Genomic DNA, 18,544 nt, shown 5'->3' on the forward strand with positions numbered 1-18,544 from the left:
CAAGTAGGGATTTCTTTCATATTCATGGGTTGGACTAGATAGTAGCTGAGGACCCTTTCTTAGATTCTGTGACTATGATTCTGTAAATATGTACTCTTCTCCTCTGCTGGTTTGTCTAGGAGATGCTGGGCCTGGACTTGTCAGTGACCAATAAAGGCTATTTGGATAGCCTGTCCTTCACAGAAAAACAAAGGAGGAGAAAATACCATGAGTAAGAGACCTAGGAATGTTGGGTAAGTTATGCCCTATAAGTCTGGCACATGTGCTCATTATGCACACACATGCATATACACACATACATACAGACCATTCCATTAAGTCCCTAGGAGCACCACTTCTAGTCCATAAAGGACCAACAGTTGAAGGGCTTTCCTTGAGGACTGAAGGGAATCTCTCATGGGCATACTGGCTAGACCAGGATAACTGTGGAAGCCGGGTAAGGGGAAATGATATAGCATATATCATTTCCAACACAGCATTTAGGATGAGGGTGGAGCCCAGGTCTCAGCCATATAAAACTGGAGCATGATCAAGAAGTCAGAGTGTGAGTCAAGATTGATCCATTTGAAGCTACAGGTTTGGCTTCCCAACCAAAGGCTCCCTGAGGAGAAAATCAAAAAACAATCCACAAGGGTACTTTTAAGACAGAACAGGCAGAAAGCCCACATGAAGAGGAGAAAGGGCACTGCCAACGGAGCAGAACAATGCCAGCTGGCTCTCTCTCTCCCTCTCCTGTATCCTGATGTTATGAATTAAGAGCTCAGAGACTGTGGTAAATGAAGGCAGCTTTCTCCATGCACACATATAGCAAAATGGTTCACAACATCCTAGATCACAGGATTTAGACGTGGAAGGGACCTTTGAGGATATCTAGTTCAATTCCCTCAAAGAAGGGAAGTGATTTAGCCATGATCATACATGAAAGAAACTTCAGAGGCAAAATCAGAACCTTAGAGCTGGGGCTATCCAACTTCCCTCCAGGAACCTGGGTCATTTAAGATTGTCACAGTTGAAGGACCCGGAGAAATGCCCTAATGTTCAAGAAGCTTCTAGAGGCCGATACAAAGGTGACAGTGATTTGAGAAGACCCAACTGGGCACCAGGGACCCTTTTAGAGATCCTGTAGGAGCCACATACCTGCAAGAACCATTGTGGTTTGCCTATCTGGGAGGCCCAGATAGTACCCTATAGAAGCTCCACCCATCCTCAAATGGCTTTTATGGGAACAGCTATATTGGCTCATTAGTATAGCCCCAGTATTAGTAATCACCTCCAGAATGTAAGCCATTCTGATTGTATAGGTAAAATGAAAGCTAAATAGAGCTCTGGACTTGGAGTCAGGAAGGCCTAAGTTCAGATCTGGCCTCAGACTATGTGACTGTGAGCAAGTCACTTACTCCTGTCTGTCTCAATTTCCTCATCTATAAAATGGGAATAATAATAGCACCTACCTTCCAGTATTATGAGGATAAAATGAAATAATATTTGTAAAGCATATTGCAAATCTTAAAGTCTTTGTAAACATCAGGTGCTATTATAGTTATTATTCAATAAATGTCAGTAAAATTTCTGATGCTTTCCAAAATTGTAAACAAAAACTCTGTCATCTCCTTGAAGAGGAGGAGCAAGAGCAGTTATCCAGAAGTGGTCAGCTGCTACCCTCTAACCAATGACTAGTTACAAAATAAAGAAAGTTAAATCATTCCAAAGGACTGAGTTTGGAGCAGTTCAGTCACCAGTAATAAGACATGTCAGGGAAGAGACCTGGGAGGTGGTCTTTATGTTAATTAAGGAACCATCTATAGCCAGTGGCACAAAGGGCAAGATTTTGTGGAAAGGTGGGGCAGCCATTTAGTCATTTGTGTAATTTTTGTTAATGCTTACCAAAAAATGCCCCCTTTTCAGAGGAGCACATGATGTAGGAGACAGACAACGGAGTAGACCTCTTACAGAAGCTAACATAAGAAGCTTCTCTCTCTCTTGCCCAGTGGTCCCCTCAGCAGAGTGGATGGAGAAGAAGGCTCAGAGGATATATGTGAAAGCCAATTGCCCAGTTTGGGCCAAATTATCTGAACAAAACCACCAGCACCTTGGTGACAAACTGACTGCACAAGTCCCCTGTCCTTGGAGAAGAGGTAGAGATTTGGTCTTACTGTTATGAATATCCACTTAAAATTAGACTCTGTGTTGCTGAGATGCTGAGCCATTGAAAAATAGTCATTAAAAAGCTGAGTGCCTGATATGCTGCCATAGAACTCCATATTCTGTAGTTTCTGATTAGGAATCACACTATATTTAAGTGTCTTATATCCCAGGCACTGTGCTGGATATTAGGGACACAAAGACAAAAATTACATAACCTTTGACATCAAGTTTATAGTCCATTCAGACAAATACTGTATAGTTGTTACTGTTTAGCTGAGTTCAATCAAAGCTTAATTTTCACTACTTTAAGCATTCTCATGACTTTATTAGTAAATTTGTGGAATGGTTGACTAGTATCTTAAAAGGAGCTTCACTGATCTTGTTCAGTCTATCATTGTAAAGAGCACCAGGCACATTCGACCTGTTGGAAGTGATGTCAAGGTCTCTTCAGTCTTGGTGTCTTCTGACAGTTGCTGCTAAAGTCCCAGAAACGTCTCCCTGAGTTTTCAGAGGATAACCAAGGTAGCATAGTATTGTCTGAAATCAATGGTCCCTTTGCTTTTGTTTGAAATCTTACCACAAAAGGTCACAGAATTCTAGGGAATTATCAGGGCGAAAAAGTGGTTTGCATATTACCAATTTTATTTTGTATTCTGCATTTTATGGGCTATTTCATAGGAAACAAAATTGTTGTTGGTTCAGCCTGTATGACTTTTCATGACCCTATGGCCCATAGCACATCAAATCCTTCTATACTCCATTATCTCTTTAAGTCTGTCCAAGTTTATATTGTATTGGACAACATCTTTTGACCTGAGGTTTTCAATGTCATCTCCTTGATCATTTTAGTACTTTCCATGGGGTTTTCTTGACAAATATACTAGTGATTTGCCACTTCCTTTCCAGTGGATCACCTTTTGTCTCCACTATGATCTAGTTCATCTTGGGTAACCCTGCACAGAATAGCTCATAATTTTATTAAGTTACACAAGCTCCTATGCCACAGCAAGGCATAAGGCTTGGGCAAGACGGGAAGGTTAAATAGAGCTAATGTTTTATTATAAAGAATTGTATGCAGAAAAATGTGTTCTCAGCAACTTCTAAACAAAAGATTAGTTTTTGGTCTTAACAGGAATCTAATACCCTATTTTCCATAGGTTCAGTGTATCCACATTCACATTCTTGACGTTTGCACTGTTTTCTAGAAACATTACTCCCATCCCCACAAAAGTTGAGCATTAACTGTATTTGGAAGGAAATATTATGGTCTGGGCCATGAAATGTGACTAGTTGAACATTTTTACCTTACATTCACAAATCTAAAGCTGAAAAGGTCCTTGGAGGCCATCTAAGCCAGTCCCACTCATTTTACCCATAAAGAAATCAAGTTCAGCGAGGTTAAATAATTAATTTGTCCAGTCACATAGATAATACATCAAGTTTGAGATTTGAATTTAGATCATCTTTTTAAACAAGTAAGTTCCCCTTCCTCTACACCACATTCCTTCCAAGATTAAATGCTCTAGCTTCTCAAGGAATGGTCAAACTGGGCAAGGTTAACCTATATAAGGCACAACATAATTATGTATGCATCTATGCCCTCTCACTGAGATGTCTTTCCAAGTTCAATGAGTTAAAACAAACCAGGAGACCTTTAAGATAGAGTTGCAGATTCTTATTAATTAGCTATTTGGAATTGGGGTCAGATAGTCATACAAAAGGGGAAATATAGGATAGCTCTTTCATGTCTTGTAATATCATTGGGCCTTTTGAATGGCCTTTTTTGAATGTGATGTATCCAGTAAACTCTGAGAGGTGTTACTGTTACTATTAATATGTATTGTTGTACACATAATTTTAATGTATTGCTTATATTATTGTAGAAAGCATGGGCAAAGGCACCTTTTCTAAGTGCAATGTTGGAGAAGTAAAGAGATAGAATGAAGGACATCTCTGTCCAGATTAATTATTATGTTAAACATTAAGTTAGAATGACAAGTTTTTGTTGTGTATATTATCACTGGTTGATTAGTATTCCTGCATTCATATTATAATGTAATAATAAATCAATTTAAAAGCATTTTAATTTTAATTTAATTTAATTTAATTTTAAAAGCATCAAAAGCTACAGGAATAAAAAATAGAAATTACCTACTATGTGCTAGATACTCTCTAGGAGTTCATATTCTAATTAAGGGAGACAATACACATAAGAGGGTTCAGCTATAGGGTGACTCAAAAAGTCTGGGATCCCCAGGGAGAATTAACAGATCAGATGGAAATGCCTAGAGGTCTGGAGGGCATAGTGACAAGACAGATGGTAACAGCCAATGGCCTACAAAGCAGATGGAAAGCTCGGATGGTCCTTTATTTTTTCTTGTAATTCAATTTATTTTATTTTCAGATCCAAATTTTCTCCCCTACCTCCACTTCAATTAAGAAAAGCATAAAAAATAAAACCATCCATAGTTGAACAAAATTAACTCCACATTGACCATGTCAAAAAAAAAAAAATCATATGCCTCAATCTGTATTCTGAATTTATCTGGAAGTAGATAGCATTTTTCATTGTAAGTCCTCTGAAATTGTGATTTATCATTGCTTTGATCATAATTTCTCAAAATTACTTATCTTTACAGTATTGTTATTATTGTATAAATTTTTCTTCTGGTTCTTCTAACTTTTTTGCATCACTTTTTTAATGAAACCATCCTCCATTATTTTTTACAATATTATACGATCATATTCATATATCATGAATTCCCCAGCTGATGGTCACCTTCTCAAATTTTGATTCTTTCCACCAAAAAGGAACTACTATATGTTTTTGTACATGTGGGTCTTTTCCCCCTTTACTTGATTTTTTTGGATTTATAGACTTACTAGTGGTAACTATGGGACAAAGAGCGTACAGTTTTATAGCTTTGGGAGAACAATTGTAAATTGCTTTCCAGATCACTGGATCAACTCACAATTTAGTGGTCCTTTATTTTACCAAAAGAAATGTAGTTAGTGAATTCCTCATAGAGTTGAGGGACTATTCTACTATAGCAGGGAAGAAGGAAGTAGACTCAAAAGTTGAAATAGAGTGAGAACTCTGGTTTCCCTCCCAAAGAGATAAGGATTTTGAATGGGGAGGAAGGAAAGGGAGTCGGTATCTATCATATCTACCCCAAATACATAAAATAATTTACCAAAAAAACATAAATGATTTATGTTGTCAGCAGCACTAAAAATTAATCTATAAAAGCCTCTCTGATAGGAGGTTTTACTTGAGTTAAACCTTAAAAGAAGTCAGGAGCTCCTAGAGGCAGAGATAAGAAGGGAGAGAATTCCAAAGAATGGAAAGAATTTGTGCAAAAGCACAGAGGTGGGAAATAAAATTGTGAGGGGCCTTAGAGATCTGCCAAACCATCCTCTTCACTTTATGGATGAATAAGCTGAGGCCGTAAAAGAGTTAAGCGATTTGCCCAAGATCATACAGATTACAGAATATCTGTTCCAAAACTGACTGGGCCTCTAGATAAATGCAGACTGGGACACCATAATAGCTCTTGCTCTAGCCCCACTTGCTAATACCTCACTGTCACCCTCCTACCAACCAAAATGATTTTGTATATATATTGTACTTATACAAGAGGGCCCTAGATATGAGAACTTATCAATTGTAAGACCCCCATGTATGGCAAAGTCTGATTCCCCCTCCTCACCTGTATCACCTGTGAGTCACCTGTGAGGTTTAGCTCAAAGGCAGGCAGAATAGACATGTCCAGATATTATAAGCTAATTCTCTACCAATAAGGGAAAGTCCTATACCAATGGCATTTAGGTTAGAGGTTACATTCACTTATCCCCAGTAGATATGGAAGTTCCTTGAGAGAGCTTACTTTCATATTATCTTTGCATTCCTAGCATTTAACACAATTCCCAGCCATATAGATAATAGCACATAAAAATGTTTGTTGAACCTTTGAAGTCACTTGTGGGGTAATAATTTTCTCAATCTTGGTTCAGAAATTGATTTGGACATGACCAAAACAAAAGACCTTCCCCTATGCAAAGACCATAGGGAAAGGATGATAAAACAATAGGATTTTAAAGGGACATATAATGAGCATGTGGGTGGCCCTTCTAAAAGGTAGAGTCTATGAAAGACCTCCTCCCCCCAAAAAAATATGAATGTGGGGGAGGTTCCAGAAGACCAGGCCATGGACAGCGACAAATCTTGTCCTGCTGACCACTAGGGGGCACTTAGAAGCTACATACCTTGACTAGATGGAATCACATCTCTTTGCTGACCATGCTGGAAAATCCTGAATTGTCTTCCCTCTAGCCTCCTTCTCTGGCTTCTGCTCTTCTACCCTCACTCTTCTATCATATTTAAATATGTTCCTCACAACCTCTTATATCCTAAGCACTGTTCCATGTTCTTCTTTCCACATATCCCATAAGGTCACAGAAAATTATCCAAATAGATAACTAAAAGCCTTGGTTCAAGAATCAGAAAATTGAAATTCTAGTCTTAGTTTTTCCACTTAAAATAAGCCTTACTTAAGTCACTTTATCCCTATCTGAGCATCATTTTCTTCATCTATAAAATGCATTTGTTTGCGGGTAGAAATTGGGTTAAATGACCTCAAAGATCCCTCTTGCTCTGCTATTTTATGGCTGTTAGTTTAAATCCTGGTGCATTAGGGATAGTGGAAATGGGAGATACCAAAGGATCCAGTCACAGTCACAGTATGCTTTGGAAACTTGTTGTTAGGGACTACCCTCTGTTCACCCTTACTTGAGATAAAATGCTCCCCCTGCTAGGCTTTAGATCCATGGACTTGATTCCTTACATGTGAACTTCTGACCGGGAGTCAGGAAGATATGAGTTCAAATCTAAACCCAGACACAACCAGACCTGAGTATGTTACAACCTCTCTCTCACCTTCAATTTCTTTATCTATAAAATGGGGATAATAATAGTACCTGCTACATAGCATTGTTGTGAGGATCAAGAAATATAATATGTATAAAGCACTTTGCAAATCTTAAAAAAAACTATATAGCTGTACTAGGCATATCACTCTCCTCAATAATCTTACCTCTAGCATAAAAGGCAAACCTCACAGCTTGGTATTGAAAGCCCTCCACAATGCTTCCAATTTATTTGTACAACCTTATTTTACATTCTCTTCTCCATATACTCTAAATTCCAATGTACTGGAATTCTAGTGCTTCCTTTTACATCTCTTACCTGTTTCTGTGCATTGAGAGGAATCATAGTAGAATGGAAGGAATATTGTATTGGAGTCCAGAAAAGTTGTGTTTAAGACTTGGCTAAAATAGCTACTTCCCCATCAGCCTTCATCCCTTTGTTGTTATTGATCTCTATCTCCTCAAATAACTTTGTATTTTTTTTTGTATATTTTATTACTCCCTCTTCCTCCTGAAGTAAAATGTGAGCACTTTGGGAGTACCTCTTTGTAATATCCTCTAGCCCAGTATTTTGCACTTAATTGGCATTGAATCATTGTCTGCTAAATTGGATTCCTATCAATTAGAACTTTCTAAAAATGGAATGCCATAGCTGGGATGTGTTCAAACAAAGGATGGACAACTTTCTGGTGATATTTGTATGATCAAATATGGTTTGAATGAGTTGGCCTTGATAGTCTCTTCCAATTCTGAGACTCCATGGTTCTGCGTTAAGCATAGTTACACCCAAATACGAGTTGTTCTCTGGTCACTGTCATAAACTTCACCTCTCATGTGTCCTCTTGTGAGTTCTAGAATGTCACCAGGGAGAGGGAAAAGTCTGACCTGGTTGGGTTAGAGAGCAACATGCTCAAAACCACCCAGAGCAGATAGACAGGGCCCTAAGCCAGCAGAACCAGGCATTGAGGGACTCTAGGCATTTGGGGTACTGAGCGATTCAACAAAGATCTAGTGTGCTTCCTTTGTGCTAGTTACAGTATTAGATTCTGTAGAAGATACAAAATTGAAAAAGGGAATATTTTCAAGGAGTTTATAATCTAGCAGAGGAATGAGACACAAACACAGATAATTTTAATGAAAAATGACTAAGTTCCTAGAAGTGACCAATCAAACAATGGCTTGGAAAGCTCAAAAAGCAATGTCTCCTAGTTTCAGGGACTGAGCATGAACAATTAACATGGAAAAAGTAGCCCCTGACCTGTATCTTAAAGAAAAAGGATTTTAGTAGACAGAAACTAGAGTTTGGAGAGAGGACATTTATTTCAAGCAAGATAATGTGATGTTCAAAGATGTCATCAAAGTTAGGACCAGATTTATGAACACACAGCTGAGAATAGTGTGTAAATATTAGTAGAGGAGTACCTGCACTAGGCTGTAAAGGTGGGTTAAAGCTAGTTGGTGGAGGGCCTTAAATTGAAATTTTATTCTGAAGACAGTGAAGAGCCACTGGATGAATTACACCAGGGGAGGGATATGATTAGGGAGGTGACTAGTAAGTGATATGAAGGCTGAATTACCAAAGAGAGAGGAGGCAGAGATTTCAGTTAGGAGGCAATGCTAACATTCCACTATGGCTGTACAAATTGGGGTAGAAGGATGTCACCGAATATTCCTGTGCTGTAAAGAATGATTAATAAAAACCACTTGGAGAAATTTGAGGAGACTCAGATGAAGAGAAAGAGTAAAGAAGAATCAAGAAAACAATGTACAAATTACTATAGTGACAACATTGAAAGACAATAAGTCTCATCAAATACAATGGTCAATTATGTGACTATTGAAACAAAAAGATATATTTCTCCTTTCTGTTAACAATCAATAGATCATTTGTGAACAGTTGCTTTGTAGGACAGTTTGGTGTTTTGGAGAGAATGGTCTGTTTTATCAAAACAAAATATTTCAAGTATCGAAAAATTTTTTATATGCTACAAGTAATTTAGGGCATAAACAACAATGGTTGCAATTGGAATGGAAATTTTAAAGAACTACAAAACTATATTTATGTTGTTGGGTTGTTGTTGTTTTTTCCCCAAACCAAACTTACTCTATCCTTTCCTCTTAAGGCTATCTATCATTCATGCTTGTAAAAAATACCTTTTCACCTATATATTCAAATGTATATTTCTTTCAATGCTCAGCTTCACATCTTTCAGGAAGTTCACCCTGGCTCCCACCACTTTTCTCTCATTTTTCAAATTATCTTAGAGTATTTTGCCTTTCTCTTGTCTGTTTCACTCCCTGCCTCTTATTATATTATTATGTTAATGTATGTGCCTTTCATGGCATCTTCCTTCCCATCCCTTGTAAATTCTTGTAGGTCAGGGATTAATTTATCGTTGCTAACTTATCATGAAGAAAATTTTCACGCACATAGTGGGATTTAAATATTTGCTGAGTTTAAACCGGGTTAGGATGGAAAAGATATTTTAGGGGTAAAAATGAATAGAACATGATTGGGGGTTAAATGTTGGGAGTTATTAGATTTCTCTGAAGTAGCAGAGCCGGGGTATGTGCACTGGACAGTAGCACTCTGAGACTAGTACACAGAGATCTAGTCCTGTGGGGCTGAACCCTAAAACTTAGAATGGAGTGAAGGAAACCGGCTGCATTAAGTCTGAACAGGGGAAGATCCCTTTGGAGGCAGGGATTAGAATTTCTAAGCATGGGATCAGGTGGGTAGGGTGGCCTAGGACTACCTGACTACTTTGGAACACCTAGATTTTCTCTCCTTAATCTTGTAGAAGGGGTGGGGGTCAGGAGTCTACCTCTGATCCTACTAATGGATGTCAGGGACGTTACCAGCCCCGTCTAACTTGCCCCTTCCCCCGGCCAGCCGGTCTTGCGAACACCTAACCACCACCTCACTCGCCACTCCTCCTTGTGAAGTCGGACCTCTCAACAGCCTTCTTCCCCCGTCTCTCAGAGGATGCTCCCCCCTCCGAGCCCCCACCCCCACTACCCAGCATCAGAGACCCAGTTGCCCGGTGGCCTCCCTTCACGCAGAGGGGCTGGAGTCTGGGATGGAGAAGAGGAGAGGGACCGGGAGGGGCGGGGCGAGGGTTAGGGGCGGCGCGCACAGCCCCCTCCCTGGAGTCCTGAAATCTGCTTCTGATTTCCGCGGGGAGACTGCGGCCGCCCCTCCTGCTCCTCCCCCTCCCCCCTCTCCCCCTCCCTCAGCTCCCTGGCCCCCCTTCCCCGCCCCTCCTTTAGCACGGCTCCGCTCCCCGCCCCCTCCCCCACCTCCAAGGCTCCCCCTCTTCCCTAACCCCTACTTCCCCCCCTCCCCGCGCGGTCTCAGCTCCCCCCTCCCCCAGCTGCCCGCTTTCCCTCCCCGCCCTCTCCCGGCTCTTGAAGCAGCTGGGCTGGACTGGGCTGGGCTGGGTTAGGGAGGCTCGGAGGAGACTGCCGAGGGACCAGGCGTTGGGAGGGAGAAAGAAGGGTGCGAACCCCAGACCCGCCCTCGGGGGCTCAAGGGAGATCCGTTTTGGTCCCCGCCCCCCCAACCTGCCTCTGGTGAGTCTGACTTGCGGCGGCAGCGGCAGCAGCGGCAGCAGCAGCGGCTGGGGTACGAGGGGGTGGGGGTGGGCGTGGGTGGGGGGGCTCTTGTCATCTCTTCCCCTGCTCTCAGGCCGAGGCTAGGGGAAGAAAAAACTTTTCTTTTGCTTTGACCAGGGTGTGTCCCCCCAATCGTCTCTGGCCCCTCCCATTTCCCCCGCCCCCCCACCTTTCTCCCGCTCCCGCCCACGTCTCCGTCTGTCTCCGGGTCTCTGTTTGTCTCTTGGTGTCTCTGTCTTGCTGTGTCTCCGTTTTTCGGTGTCTTGTGTCTCTGCCTCTCTGTGTCTGTCTCGGTATTTGTGTTTCTCTCCTGTTCCTGGGTCAGTCTGTCTTCCTCCCTGGGTTTCTGTCTTGTGTCTCCGTTGGTCCCTCTGTTATCTCTCCCTGGTTTTGTCTCTGTGTTACGGTGTCTCTCCTTCCCTGTGTCTCTTGTCTTGCTGCATTTCTCTCCCTTTCCCTTTAGCTTGCTGTGTCTCTATTTGTGTGTGTTTTTCTTTTCCTCTCTGTGTCTCTGTCCTTGTTTCCTCCCCCCCCCCCCCCCCAGCTGTCTTGTCAATATGAAGCTCCCATCCAATTTTCACTTGCTGCAACCTAGGAGGGCATACCTGATATAGGGACTCTCTTTCCTCTGCCTTCCCCGCTCTGACCTACCTCCCGGTCCTGAAAATGCCGGGCCCATTCAGCCAGATCCCCGTGGTGTCCAGGGCCATGCTGGGCCAAATGCTCTGGCTCCTGCTGGCTGCCTGGATGCTGGCTCCAGGGCTGAGTGCTGGCCCACAGGTCCCAACAGACCCCTGCTATGATGAGGCAGGAGCCCCACAGCGCTGTATACCAGAGTTTGTCAATGCAGCCCTGGGGCGCGAGGTGCAGGCTTCCAGCACAGACCCCAGACAGACCCACCCTGCAGCCTTCCTGACAGATGCGAGCGCGGCAGCTGACCGCACCTGCTGGCGCTCAGAAACACTGACTCGGACACCACTAAATGTGACACTGACACTGCCACTGGGCAAGGCCTTCGAGTTAGTCTACGTGAGTCTGCACTTCTGCTCAGCGAGGCCTGACTCTGCCGCTGTCTTCAAGTCCCAGGACCATGGGCGAAGCTGGTCCCCCCTGCGATTCTTCTCTTCCCAGTGTAGCCGAGTGTACGGTAGGCCAAGCCGGGCTGTGGGACAGGCTCCTGCCCAGGCCTCTTTGGGCTCCATAGTTCCTCGAGGCCCTGAAGCACTTTGTTCTGAGCCTCCGCCAAGGACTGGTCCCCTCCTAGCCTTCAGCATGCAGGATGGCCTCCCACCTGGTCAGGACTTGGATTCCAGTCCTGTGCTTCAGGACTGGGTCACAGCCACAGACATCCGTGTGGTGCTTACCCGGCCAGTAGGGCCAAGGGCTACAGAGGGTGGGGTTGTGGCACCCTATGTTTACTCTGTGGGTGAACTCCAGGTGGGTGGGCGCTGCAAATGCAATGGACATGCATCTCGATGTGTGGCGGACACCCAGGGGCGCCTGGTGTGTGACTGTAGGCATGGCACTGAAGGCCCGGATTGTGAGCGCTGCAAGCCTTTCTACTGCGACCGGCCCTGGCAGCGGGCCACAGCCCATGAGGCACACGCCTGTCTGGGTGAGGCAAACATGCCATGCCATGCATATCCAGCCCCAGTTCCACCCCTGGGAGGGGGACCCTTAAGAGCACTTTGTGTTTGGTCTGGGTCCCACAAGCTCCTGACTGCATGACTTCCTGACCCATTTTTTCTTTTACTGACACATTTAACAAACTTTGGTACTAGGCCCTGTGATTTCCTAACCTTGACCTCTCCCTTGGCCTTCCCAGGAAAAGCTTTTAGGGAAACGAACAATAAGTCCCCATAGCCTGTTGTATCTGTATCCCCAACTTCCCAACCTCCTCCTTCTGCCCAAGCTCTCATCCCTACCTTAGTCTAATCCTGTTCCTCAATCTGAGCCTCCCCTTTCTTCCGTGTCCCCTAATTTCTCCAGCCTGTTCCTGTAATGGTCATGCTCGTCGCTGTCGCTTCAACATGGAGTTGTACAGATTGTCTGGGCGGCGTAGTGGGGGTGTTTGCCTCAACTGCCGACATAACACAGCAGGGCGGCACTGCCACTACTGTCGTGAAGGTTTCTACCGTGACCAAACCCGGGTCCTGAGCCACCGCCGTGCCTGCAAGGGTAAGACTTCACCCTAATTCCTGACTGCGTACTCTAAGCTATGATCCATAACCCAAACTCTGAGACTCCCAACTCCTGAATCCCAGTACTGACCTCAGATTCCTACCCTTGACCAACCTTGACTAACCTTTGGCTCTAACCTCCAGCCCTGTCCCCTAATCCTGGCCCTGGGACCCCCAGGGGCTTCTGCCTGCAAGGGTGAGACCATCCCTCACTCCCCTATCTCCAGCCTGTGACTGTCACCCTGTTGGAGCTGCTGGCAAAACCTGCAATCAGACAACTGGGCAGTGCCCATGCAAGGATGGAGTGACAGGTCTTACCTGCAACCGCTGCGCTCCTGGCTTCCAGCAGAGTCGCTCACCTGTAGCACCATGTGTCAGTGAGTGATCATCCACACATCTTTATGCCACTGAGTAATTCCAAGGACCTAGATCCCTAGGGTTCCCTCAAATTCTTTTGCATTCTGCTTCAGTGAGTGGTCCAGTCACCTGTGCTCTCGGGCTCTAGGTGATGATTTAGGTTCCCATATTAAAGTGTCTCCAAAAGACTTTTGAGGTCATCCCTCAAATTCTTTTGCATCCTGCTTCAGTGAGTGGCCCAGTCACCTGTGCTCTTGGGCTCCAGGTGATGATTTAGGTTCCCATATTAAAGTGTCTCCAAAAGACTTTTGAGGTCATCCCTCAAATTCTTTTGCATCCTGCTTCAGTGAGTGGCCCAGTCACCTGTGCTCTCGGGCTCCAGGTGATGATTTAGGTTCCCATATTAAAGTGTCTCCAAAAGACTTTTGAGGTCATCCCTCAAATTCTTTTGCATCCTGCTTCAGTGAGTGGCCCAGTCACCTGTGCTGCCGGGCTCCAGGTGATGATTTAGGTTCCCATATTAAAGTGTCTCCAAAAGACTTTTGAGGTCATCTTTGTTAATGAGAGGCACAGACTCCTAGTCTCCCCAGGTTTCCAGAGATCCCTTGGACCCTTGAGTTAAGTGAATGACTCCAGAACCTACAGAATAACTGAGAACCCTCTTGCCCTCCTCCTTCTTCAGGAGGTTCTGGGAATCTGCTCAAGCTTAGCTTTTTCCCCCTTCCAATAGAAATTCCAGCTATGGTTCCCACAGGAGTGACCAGCACTGTGGCCCCTGAGGGTGAGTGAGAGAGAAGGGATTTAGAGGGGACTTGGGGGGAGGAGATTTGCATGAGGTGGCGGTTGAGGGGAGAGGAAGGGAGGAGCGACCTATGAGATTTTGGACCCTTAAAGTCTTCCTTCCTGGCTGCCAGATTGTGACTCTCATTGCAAACCAGCAAGAGGGAGCTACAGGATTAACCTGAAGAAATACTGTGGAAAAGACTATGGTACCAAACCCTTGAGACACCGAGTTCCCTTCACATTCACAAGACTTGACTGCTATTCCTGGCACTGACAGGTCCCCAACACTAAGTCCTTCCTGAGCCCCGCCCATTCCACTTTCAGGACCCTCAAAACCTAGGCTCCACCCTCAGTTGTAGGTCCTGCCCCATTCCCGACCCACCCTCAAAATTGGCTCCACTCCCAAACACACATTTCCTTCCTTTCAGATCCCTCTCCTCTCTGACTTCTCTCTCTCTCTCTCTCTCTCTCCCTCCTATGGATCCAACCCCAGTCTTGGCCCCTCCCATTTTAAAAATCCGGCCCAGACCTCCCATTTCTCCCCCCACCCCCACATCTCCGTTCCCTTCCCCTGCCGGGTCCCCCAACTCTAGCTTTGCCCAGCCCCACTCGCAGGCCCCACCCCTTCCTATCTAGCCCCGCCCCAGACGGCCCTAGCCCGCCCTAAGCCAGTTTCTGGCCCTGCCCCTCCCTGCCCTGGTTCCGCCCATCCCCGGTCCGGGCTTTTCTCCAGCCCCCTCTCCCACGTGATGTGACCCCTCCTTCTCTCCCCGTCTCAGCGGTGCAGGTGGCGGTGGGCGCAGCCGAGGCGGTCGGTTCGTGGACGCGCTTCTCTGTGGCAGTGGTGTCTGTCTACAAGAGCCGGGAGGAGCGCGCGAGGCGCGGGGAGAGCGTGCTGTGGGTTCCCGCGCGGGACCTGGCGTGCCGCTGCCCACGCGTGCACCCCGGGCACAGTTATTTGATCCTGGGCGGGACGGGACCGGGAGCCGGGGTCGGGGAGCGGGCGGGACTTACGGCTGGGCGGGGCAGTCTGGTCATCCCCTGGCGGGATGCTTGGGCTCGGAGGCTCCGGAAATTACAGCGGCGGGAGCGGCAGGGACGCTGTGGAGGGGCCGCGTGACAGGCAAGGAAGCGAGGGCGTCAAAGCAGGGACTCGGGTGGGGAGGGGCGCCGCGTGTGGGAGCGAGCAGGCGCGCGCGCGAGGGCTCCCGTGGCCACGGGACGGGAGAACGGGGCAGGAGAGGGCATGCTGAGAGAGTGGGCCAGGACCTTGGAGAGAGGGAGCCTGCGCCTGGAAACCCTCCCTGCCTGTAAATAACTGTAAATACCTCGACCGCCGGCGGTCTTGGTCCGGCTGTACGGTCCTTACTGTATCTGTCCTTGAGTCATTGTATTGAGCTCTGTATCCCTGTACTAGTAGCTGTATCACTTTATGTATAGCTGTATTGCTGTATCCATTGCTGTACTGATCCTTGTATCGATGTAGCCATCGCCATGTCGTTGTGTCTAGTGTCATCTGTTTCGCCGCCATCCCCTCTGGATTCTACCTCTACTCCTCTCCCTTAAAGAGTCTTACCACCCCAAAGGAACCTCCGCAGTCACCTATTCCACCCTACAACTTCTACAGCATCCCTGGCAAGTTGCTGTTCCAACTTGAAGACCTCCAGGCATAGAGAGCTCACCCTCTTCCTAGCCAGCTCATTCCATATTGGGACAGCTCTAGTTCCTAAGAAGTGTATTATCACTCCCTCCTCATCCCCATCTCTATATGAGATCTACGATTCAAATTGACATTTGTTGATCTTTAGGCAGCAAGGTGGTACAGGGCATAAGGGCACAGGTTTTTGGAGTGAAGGAAGGCAGGGGTTGGGATTCTGCTTTAGAACCCCTAAGAACTTTGTAACCCTGGGAAAGTCAATCTCTCAGTGAAGAGTAAATGAATCAATTTCTGTGAAGCAAGATGGCTTAATAGATTTAAGATTAGGAAGAAACAAAAGTAACCTATCCAGCCCTCCCATTTTACAGATAAGATAAGGTACAGAAAAGTGAACTTCAATACTTGGATGGAGCCACAGTTTGAACCCAGTATTCTTTCTATTGCACTAAGCTGCTGAGATTCAAACTTGGATCTTCTGAATCCAAACCCATTTTTCTCTTTGAATCTAAGCAGAACAAATCCCTTTAGATATTTCAGAGAATCTCAGAATTAGAAAGGACCTCAAAACTCATCTTGTCCAAATTATTCCTGAGCAAGAAACTCCTCTATAATACACTAAACAAGTGGTTATCCTACATTTGCTCAATGGCTTCCATTGAACATTAATCCACTACCTCCCAAGGTCACTCATTCTATTCTTAGGTTGCTAAATTGTTACAATGTTTTGAAGCAAGCTGTTATTTTCCCTTCCCCATTAATCTCTCTCTCATTCAGGCTAAAGCAGTAGTTATTAACATCATTCCAGTTCCTCTAAGGCTAACTAACATCCTTCCTTAAATATGGCACTAATAGTAATAATTGACCACAATACTCTGAATGTGGTCTAAGAGAAGTGTTTAGTGGAACAATAACTTCTTGAACACTATGCTTTACCAATGTAGCCTAAAATCACATGAGTTTTGTGGCTACCTCATCACTGTTTTCTACTAAATTTGCAGTCCACTAACACTTCCAGGTCCTTTTCCAATGCATAACTGCCTAGCCATGACCCATTTTAAAACGTGCATTTGTTTTTAATCCAAATGTAGAACTTTACATTTAACCCAATTAAATTTAATCTCAATTCTATTTAGCCCATCTTTCCAACCTGTCAAGATCTCTTTGAATCCCATTTCTGCTATCAATATATTATGTATCCTTGCCAGCTTCTTGTAATTCTCAATTCTGACAAGCATGCCATCTAGGCTTTCTTCTAAGTTACTTAAGGGGGAAAAAAAGGTTTATTAGAACAAGCCAAAGGAAAGATCAGTATTCCATTAGAAATATATTCCCAGATTGAGAAACTACCCATTAGTCACTACTTTTTTAGCCAGGTTGTTTTAGCCAATTATTTATCTAACTATATTATTATTCAGTCTACATCTATTCATCTTGTCCACATAATCATCATGAGAAATTTTGTTCTGTCTTGTGGAAATCCAAGTATATTGTGTCTAGGAAGTGCTACTAACAGTTCTAAGTCTAATTCTAGTCTAGCCTTAGATTATGACTTCCTCAGTTTAGAGAAATGTCAATAAGAAATTTCCTTTAGTCAACTAACATGAAGTTACTATTATGTACCAGATTCTGTGCTAAATGCTGAGAAAAAGAAAGAAGGCAAAAGACAGTCAATGCTTCCAAGGAGCTTACAAGCTTCTCTAATGGGAGAGATAAAAGCAAAATGCATACAGGATAAATTGGAGATAATCAGCAGAGGGAAGGTACTTGCATTAAGGAGAATCCAGGCTTCTTGTACAAGGTGGGACTTAAGTTGAGGCTTGAAGGACACCAGGGAAGTCAAATGGAAGTGTGATAAAGAAGGAGAGCATTCCAGGTATGGGGAAAAGCCAGTGAAAACCCTCAGGATCAGGAGATAGATAGAATTACTAAAACAGCCAAGAGATGACTTCACCAATGTAATCTTAGAGTTGTTTGGGCACTTAGAAGTTAAGTGTCTTGCCCAAGGTCACATAGAGATAGGATTTAAATCTGTGTCTTATTGTCTTTGAGACCTGATCTCTCTCCATTATACCATGCTACCTATAGTATCTACTTTAGTAACTTTATTAAAAAAAAAAAAAGAGAGAGAGAGAATAAATGAAAGAAAGAAAGAAAAGAAAAATTAAGTTAGATCGGCATGTCTTGTTCTTGATAAAGCTATGCTGGTTTGGTGTTCACAGATTAATTTCCCAAATACTAATATAGCAACACACACACACACACACAAACCTTGTCTGTGCTTATCACAGAAAATAGCGTTGTTTTTTTTTAACAGAAGGTACTCCTCACCAAATCAAGACTTATTCACATGTTCATTTATAAAACTTCCATCAGACATGAAAATTCTTCATTCATGCTTCCTCCATTTTAATAATGATGGAGATTCTCTGGGTCTTCTCAGTACATCCACAACTCTATCCTCCCATGTCCTTCTCAAAGTTAATCACTCTTTCCCATCATAATCTCCTCTTAAGGCAAGGTTCTAGCCCATGTTCTTGTTCTACCATTCATACCTTTGGAGTGACTCTCATTTCCTCCCATGACAATTCAGTGCTTAAAAAGTGCTGACTATATGGTGAGGGAGAGGACGGGGATACCATCTTCAGATGTAAGGCAGAGAATATTCAGGCATGTCTTTCAGCCCCTGAGCTCTACCCCAATAGGAAATTATAATTAAAGGAAACAGAAAATTTTAAACAAGCCCCTAAACATACCCCTCAAAACTATTTTCTCTTGCAACTCTGTGGCTATTTTTCTCTTTATATCTTTATGTATCTCTTCCTTCTTTTCTGTCTCTTTGATCACATTTTTTTTATGACGAGAAATGACTCCTCATAAAGCA

General features: G+C 44.2%; 1 protein-coding gene across 1 annotated transcript; it reads left to right on the forward strand.

Moving 5' to 3' along the window:
* Positions 1 to 11,188: 11,188 nt before the first annotated feature.
* On the forward strand, positions 11,189 to 15,501 carry NTN3 (netrin 3). The gene is made up of 6 exons (XM_031962382.1): positions 11,189 to 12,301; positions 12,676 to 12,864; positions 13,094 to 13,243; positions 13,954 to 14,004; positions 14,138 to 14,212; positions 14,786 to 15,501. Exons 1-6 carry the CDS (start codon positions 11,353 to 11,355, stop codon positions 15,124 to 15,126), a joined length of 1,755 nt encoding a protein of 584 aa, XP_031818242.1. The 5' UTR covers positions 11,189 to 11,352; the 3' UTR covers positions 15,127 to 15,501.
* The last annotated feature ends 3,043 nt before the right edge of the window (positions 15,502 to 18,544 follow it).

Source organism: Sarcophilus harrisii, chromosome 1 (assembly GCF_902635505.1).
Source record: "Sarcophilus harrisii chromosome 1, mSarHar1.11, whole genome shotgun sequence".
In the NCBI taxonomy this organism is placed as follows: domain Eukaryota; kingdom Metazoa; phylum Chordata; class Mammalia; order Dasyuromorphia; family Dasyuridae; genus Sarcophilus; species Sarcophilus harrisii.